General features: G+C 58.9%; 1 protein-coding gene across 1 annotated transcript; it reads right to left on the bottom strand.

Moving 5' to 3' along the window:
• Positions 1–3,565: 3,565 nt before the first annotated feature.
• On the bottom strand, positions 3,566–7,069 carry Pim3 (Pim-3 proto-oncogene, serine/threonine kinase). The gene is made up of 6 exons (XM_048444898.3): positions 6,528–7,069; positions 6,332–6,441; positions 6,192–6,242; positions 5,739–6,108; positions 4,799–4,975; positions 3,566–4,719 (listed from the first exon to the last, which is right to left on the bottom strand). The coding sequence occupies exons 1-6, from the start codon at positions 6,610–6,612 to the stop codon at positions 4,532–4,534; spliced, it is 981 nt and encodes a 326-aa protein (XP_048300855.1). The 5' UTR covers positions 6,613–7,069; the 3' UTR covers positions 3,566–4,531.
• Between the last annotated feature and the right edge of the window lie 671 nt (positions 7,070–7,740).

The raw sequence follows: 7,740 nt of genomic DNA, 5'->3' as shown, positions 1-7,740 counted from the left end.
CCTTCCTCTACGGGAATCATCCTGACTTTGGGCCCAGTAGGTGAGGAGACAGAGGAGGCAGACCCACAAGTGTCGGGAAGAACGTTCTTGGGGCCAAATTGCACTCCCTCATGGGCACCCAGTGGCTGGGCTGGAACCCGGTTGGGACCTAGTCATGTTCACACCAACCACCCTGCACAAACTGCCAAGTGTCCTGTAGACTCAACCTGCAGAACCTGACTGAACGGTCCTAAGGACGTCTTTAACTCAGTCATGTTGACTGAAAGTTTTAAGATGTGCAGCTTTAGGGACCCAGTGCCAAAGGAAACCATGTGAGCCACCAGATGATGCTAAGGAGGACCAGGCTAGGTGCTTCTGGGAAGTGGGGAGCTCAGAGCTTGGCAATTTTCCTGTAGGGAGAGAGGTGGGATGGGGAGAGGGAGGAAGAAACCCAGGAAGCTGTAGCCTAGAGGAGGCAGGGGCCTAGCGGGGCATTTGAGGCAGTCTGTCCATTCTGCTCCCACTCCCGAGATACTGCAAGGCCAGCAGTGCAGACTCAGGAAGGACTGGGGTCTAGTTGAAAACTGCAGGCATGTCCTGGTCCCCAGGAGTTCATTGTACCAGGCTTTAGACTCTGTGGATGGGTTCTGTCTCAACAGAAGAGGGCATCCTAAAAATATCAGGGGGCCTGAGCTGGCAATGACCTTCCTTCGCCCTTCGCAGAGCCTCCTACACTGAGGAAGAGATTGGCTAGGGAGGGTGTTGGAGGCCTGCTAGTTCCCGACTTCCCCCTGGGGTGTCCTACAGGTACAAGTGTAGAGGAAGCATGTACATCTTGTCTCTGCCCCAAACTGCCAAAGAGTTGCTGTGCTCTTTGGCAAGGGAGGAGGGCCCTATCTATAGGGAAAGGGCTCGAACACCCACAGCCAGCTATCCAGGACCTTAAGACAGTGAATTGAGCTCTGCTTTACTTTCTCCCTAAGGGAGAAACCAGACCTCACTCAGGGTCTCCAAGGTCCAGAAAGCAGAGGCTTAAGTCCATTGCAGCATGTGGGTTGCAAAGATCCTGAGAGAGCAATGTATTGGGAGCACCAGACAGAGCCCAAGGGTGGGGTGGTTTCTGAATCTTTCATTGGACCTTGTACACTGAGTAGTCTGGGGCAGCCAGACACTGCAGCAGGCCAGGCTTCCTGGACGGCATGTGCTATAGTTTGAATCTGGAGTGGCTCCAAAAGCCCTTCTGCTTAAGGCTTAGTCTCCCAGCTTACTCCCCACTGGGAGGTGGTAGAGCTCCCAGGAGGTGGGGGAAGTAAGGTTTCTGGACACAGGCACTTGAGGGGCTTTTGGGACCTCAGACCCAGTCTGTCTGTCTTGTTTCCAGGCCACCACAAAGTAAGCAGGAGCTATGTACTCCTCACCACCTGGCCACCATGGGCCCAAGAGCGGTGGGGCAGACAGTTAGGGGGCAGAACCTCTGGTGCTTTGTACTGGAAGCCAAAACAAACCTTTGGTCCTTCTGTTTATCGGGTGTTTTGTCAGAGTGATGGAAAGCTGAGTAACATTCCTGGCATTCCAGCTCCGGAATTCTGCCGGTCCTGGATCTGGACGGGAGTCCTGGTGGCTTCTCAGAATCTCATTGTGGGCGTGGCCCAGTTACCAGAAAAGCCCACAAGCCCTACACCCTGGGCTTCTATTGATGTGTGGTGATGCCTAGCCTCACTGGTAGGATAAAAAAGACTCAAGACAGACCAGACCTATACCCCCGGAACCTTCTGGATCCTAAGGGGGTTGCGTCGAAGCCCTCCTTCCCCTGCTTGGTCTGTATCTTTCTGCTGGAAAACCAGTATATTGGAGTCTCAGCCTAGAATCCTATGCTGTCACCCAGGGCCCTGACACTGTCCTACTCCTTGGCAGCTTCCAATGGGCTAAGGCGGGTGTGTGTGTGTGTCCGTGTCCTATTCTGCTGTCTCCACAAGATTCTTGCCCCTCTGGCTCTCAGTATCCCCAGGGAAACCAAGATAGACTGGCAGTCCTAGCCTGACGGACTTGGAGCTGGAATGGCCTTGGTGACTCCTGGGCAGTCAGCAACTCTGCAGGGACAGACTGAGCTAACAGGGTAGGGAAAGGGGTGTTCAGGTGTCCCCTACCTCCATCCCCTTGGCCACCAGTTCAGCATCTGTTAAACTTTTGCCAGCAGCCACTTACTGTCCCCTGCACCTGCTCCACCTCCATAGCATTCCTGGATAACCTACTACATACTCAGTGACCCCCTGGTCTTTGGGAAAGCCTGGAGGCAGTGTTCCCTGGATTTGCTGGACTTGTTCTCCAGAGCAGAGCAGAGCTCTGATTTCCAGATCCTTGTCCAGGTTCAGTCACTGGGTCTCTGCGGAGGTCATTGACTCAATGTGGTGGCATTGGGCATTTCATGATTGCCATCTGCTGCTGGTCCCCATCCTAGAAGTGTAAGACTCCTAGAATGGGCTCTGTCAGTGATGTTGGCATGTGCCAAGGTCAGTGTGTTGTTCTGGTGTGCATCCCACTATGTAGGGGCCTCCTCCTCATCTCTGCAGCGGCCAGCAGCACCCTCTTGGAGCACTGATACACACATGAGGACTAAAAAGAGGCTGAGAACGCCTGTTGTCCTACTCAAATTTCTCTCTGAGGGTTTTCCTTCCTCAAAATGCTCTGGCTGAAGGACCTGGTAGCTAAATGCACAGAGAAAATATCCCCAGGGTTTGACTCAGGATCTGCCGAGTTCAAGGACCCATGGTTGGTCAAGTAAGTGGACATATGTATGCATGGGTATTCTTGAGGTGACCGAAGAAGACAGGTGTTCAGATGATGGCCCTAGCATCCTCAGTCAGCAAGTAGGGGCTATCTCTGCAGAGCCTGGGGGCTGTGGAGGTGCCTGACTCACTCTGTGAAGCTCAGTCTGCTACTCTGAGCCTCAGTGTTGGTTCTCTAGAGAAATGGGTAGCAATGATACCCCCAATTCATCTGCTCTACAGGGCAGGCAGGTGACTATTTCTTCTACTCCACTTTCCAGAGGCTTTTGCTGTGTTGCCTGGGGCTCTACAGATGGTAGGGCCATAAGGCACCCAGTGGCTTCCCAAGACTGGGCACTGTCCACCACTGACCCATTTTTACACCTGGACAAGGCTCATGGCTGGCTCTCCCTCCCGTCAGGCCACAGTTCAATGCTGTTGATCACACCCTGTGGCACTCAACCCCACCTTTCACCAGTGATTGTTTTGTCCCATCCTCCCTGGCAAACTTGACTCAACCCTCAGAATATCCAGCAAGCTTGAAGGCAGAATGCCACTCACAACTGCAGGAAACAGATTGTTTCCCTCCCAAAGGGCAAAGGCCACACCCACTAAAGCCTTTAATGGTCCAGCCTTCTCTGAGTAGAGAAAAAGACAAGGGACAATGGCAAGTAAGACCCTCTGGCTAGCCATAAGGCACTAGGCTGCCCCCTTGCCCAGCTGACAGGGCCTCAGCAGTCATCTCTGGAAGGCTACTCAGGCTCCCAAACCCTTTTCAGAGTCCCACCCTGGGTCCCAGTCCAATAAACACAAGATATCCATTATATACCAAAACATTTAATTGAAATACCTGTATAAAAAATATGATTTTCAGACACTTTTGAACTTAAACAACCCCCACCCCTGATGCCTACTCACATCAGGGTCACAAAAACACAGCTGCTAAAATAAATTAAGGGCTTGAGACTCTGTCCCCCACCCCAGCTTTCAGAGCCAGCAAGCAGACTGTACAAGGTCAATAATTTAAAACCCACCCCCCAAGGCAAAGGTGCCCAGGGTGGCAGGGTCCCCCACTTCCCTTAAATTAGCCACTGTACAAGTTCTTCCTCCCACAGACATGTGGGCTGGGGACCTACTCCAGGTGCAGGAAGGAGGATGGGTTCTGTGGACTACAGAGCCACCCTTGACTGTCCTGTATACCCCAGGGGCCTGGAGGAGGTGGCTGTTTGGAGGAAGTAACCTCAGTAAATAAATTAAACAATAAATAGCCCCAGCAGGGCAGGGGCGCCCTCCAGGGTGGTCACACCATAAATAAGAGACCCTGGCACGCCTAAGTTGCATGCCTGGGGTGGCAGATGGGCATCAGTGGCCCAGCCGTTGCATTGCTTGTGCAGACATGCCCAGACGAACACCATGAGACTGGAGGGTGGGATGTGGGCACCACAGAGGTGCTCCATGTCAGACACAGTTGGTCAGGAAGGCTGCCTCCAAGATGCAGCAGCAGGATAGGGGTCTCTGGTTCAAGTATCCACCCGAAGCAGGCGGGACCTTGCTTAGCCCGCAGCCATCTTTGGACAGAAGAGCTCAAGAAAACCCAGGCCCTGTGGAGCAGCGTTCAAAAAGGCACTCAAAGCAAAGGAAACAGGCCCGGTGCCGAGAGCAAAGGTCACCAGGGGTCAGAGGTCACTGCTTTTGCAGGAGACATCCCAGGCAGAGAATGTTCATTCTGGGAGGGGACTGTCTAGGCTGAGCCCAGGCCCCCAGTGTGGACTTCAGGCTCCTCCTCCTCACAAGCTCTCACTGCTAGAAGTGGTGCTGGCTCCGTCATCAGGGTCCAGAGCACAGAGCCGAAGGTCACAGTTTTCTGGAACGCTCCCCTCTGTCCCCAGCATCCAGGGGTGGGCAGCAATTTGGTCCAGTGAGGGCCTCTCTGAGGGCCGCAGGGAGAGACACCACTCAATGAGCTGCTGGCACTCTGCAAGGAGAACAGGGGTCAGAGTCCTACCACTGCACTGCCCTGCTCCCAACCCAGATCTAGGCTATACAACACACACCTGGAGAGACCCTCCTCCGGAAAAACAGCCTGCCACGCAAGATTTCCTCATCCTGCTCGAAGGGAATGTCCCCACACACCATGTCATAGAGCAGTACACCCAGAGACCACACAGTGGCAGAGCGCCCGTGATAGCGGTGATAGCGGATCCACTCTGGGGGACTGTACACACGAGTGCCTAGGTAAGAGTCGGGATTAGCAACAATTAAGATATATAATGGAAGCTCGGCCGCACGCACTGGGCGCCCGCCCTCATTAGCTGGCAGCCTGCCTCCACCCTGGCCTCCCGAATCTTGCTTGTCATCACCCTGGAAAAACCCCAACACAGCAGCAGGCGGGGCTCAGGAAAGGAGGGACGTGGCGGGCAGGGGAGGGGCAGGAGTGAAAGGGAGGTGAAGGCCCACCCCCAACAGGCCCCACTGCAGGAGCACGTCACATGAGCTCCGGCTCCGGTTTCACAACAAACAGATACAAACGTAAGCTACAAGGAACCAAGCCGAGTGTTCCAGCTCCTCCCGCCCGGCTTGCAGGCTCAGCTCTGCGTGGCCAGAAAGGGAGGAGAGGAGCTCGGGAAGAGGAGGGGCGGGAGAGACAGGAGGAGGGAGGAGGCGTGGGGGAGCCCCGGCTTCCCCGCGCTCCGCAATGCGGGGATTTCTACTGCGGCGCCCCCGCGCTCCGCACGCACGCACGCGAGGGAGGCCCGCGAGCGCCCTCCCCGACACAGGGAGGGGCCAAGGCGCCGAGACGACTGGCTGTACCCTGCGTCACGCGCGCACCGCGGGTCTCCCTGGCTGCCACCCACCGTCCCCAGACCCTGCGCCCTAACACCGCAGAGGGCTACCCCGGTGTCCCCACTCGCCGTCCCCACCCCTCCCCCCCACCGCAAGCCCGACACGGCGCGCGGCCGCCCAACAGTCGCCGGAATGCTACCACCTGCTTACCGTCAAAGTCAGTGTAGACCGTGTCCTTGAGCAGCGCGCCCGAGCCGAAGTCGATGAGCTTCAGCTCTCCCGAGCGCAGGTCCACTAACAGGTTCTCGTCCTTGATGTCTCGGTGCACAACCCCGCAACCGTGGCAGTGCCGCACAGCGGCAAGCACCTGCGCGAAGAAGCGGCGCGCCAGGGGCTCGTCCAGGGCGCCGCGCTCCGTGATGAAGTCGAAGAGGTCCTGTGCCGGTTCCGGCCGCTCCAACACCAGCAGGAAGCCGTCGGGCCGCTCGAACCAGTCCAGCAGGCGGATGACGCCGCGTGCGCCGCCCGCCGCGCCCACCTTGCGCAGCAGCACCACCTCCAGGGGCACGGCCACTCCGCCCTGGGGGGACAAGACGGTCAGCGGACAAAGCCAAGGCGGCCCGCGCCTGCCCGCACCCGCACCCCCCGCGCCCGCACACTTACGAGGCTGCCCCACTCGGTCACCCGCTCCTTCACCACGTGCTTCACCGCCACCTGCGGGGGGGAAGGCGACACGCGAGCGGTCAGCCGGGTGGCAGAGCGTGGCCAGCGACCACGCGGGTGCGCCCGGAGCCCCGACTCACCGGGAGTCCGTCGGCGATGCGGCTACCCGCGTAGACCGTGCCGAAGCCCCCGCTGCCCAGCACGGCGCCCACCTGGTACACCTTCTCGAAGCTCTCCTTGTCCGCCTTGGCTGTGGGGGGACACGCAATCCGGTTGGTGATGGCCCAAAGCCCCTCCAGCCATCGCCCCGGCCCCCTCCCCGGCCCGCGCACGTACCTGGCTGCAGGATTTTCACCGGAAGGTGGTCCACGCCGCCAGGCCCGCAGAGGTGCGCCAGGGAGCCGAACTTAGACAGCAGCATCGCGGGTGGCCTCGCGTGCGGTGCCGCCTCTGACCCGTCCGGCACGGACGCGGGAGGGCGGTCTTCCCGACCGCAGACAGCGCGGCGGATCCCGCGGCCCCGAGGCCGAGCGCTCAGCGAGGCAGTCGCGCGGCGCAGTTACCCGGTGGCCGCGCGAAAGCGCGTAGACGGCAGCTGGCCGAGCGGCTCACACGCCCCGGCCGCCTCGCCCCGGGGTTTTGGACTACGGAGGTGCGTATCCTTCCGCGAAGGCGGGGCCGCCCGAGGCTCCGCCCCCCAGCCCGAGGCTTGCTTTGCTGTGCTGCTCTAGTATCGCAAGGCGTTGCTGGGAAAGCCGGACGTTCCCTGTCGGTTTGTCAAGGGCCCGTGGTGCGCGGGGACGGCGACCCGTCCGGACTAGCTTGCCGTAGTAGAGTCGCGGAGGCGCACGGCGTTCCGCGGCTATCCACACCACGCTCACTCTCCCTGCGCTTGCGCAGCTCGCGCGCGGGCGGCGGCCCCTCCGCCTCTGGCAGCGCGGGCGGGGCCGCATAAGCCAATGAAAACCGAGGTTTTGAAAGGACACGGGGACTCAGCCAATGGCGATGCGGGGCGGGGCCTTCCGAGCCTCACCCCCAGGCCGCGCAAAGGAAGGTCACTCTCCGGCTCCGTGAGTTACGCGTGTTCTTCCCCCGCTCTCCGTGGGCGTCCATTGCGCGTGGAGCGCGAGGAGCCGGCTCCGTCAGAGAGACGGAAGTCCGGGAGGACACCCATGCGGTTCTAAGCCTTCGCTGACACTCGCCTTGTGTGCGTCACCCACTGCTCGCGCGCCACGGTGCGCACGTGGCTGGCCGAGGGAGAAAGCATCGCCCTCAGACCTTTCAGCCCAGCCCCACCTCCCTGTAGCACGCCTTGTGTTTGCCCATCATCTGAGCTCAGACCTCATGATCCTAGCTGGGTACAATGGTAGCCTGCCTAACCTCTAGATCCTCTGCCCTGGGGTCCTGTCCCTCCGCTTTACAGCCACCTGACAATGTGTCCATCGGCTGCCCACAGCTACCAGTTGGCCTTCGTTGATGGCGATCATGTCCTTAGTCCCCTTCTGAGCAGTCCCTGTGCCCTTTTTAAGGCACTGGTGAAATTGGACTC

This window comes from Myodes glareolus, chromosome 19 (genome assembly GCF_982192425.1).
Source record: "Myodes glareolus chromosome 19, mMyoGla1.1, whole genome shotgun sequence".
Classification (NCBI taxonomy): Eukaryota; Metazoa; Chordata; class Mammalia; order Rodentia; family Cricetidae; genus Myodes; species Myodes glareolus.
Note: the sequence above shows the minus strand (reverse complement) of the source record. Positions and strands in the feature narration are given on the sequence as shown.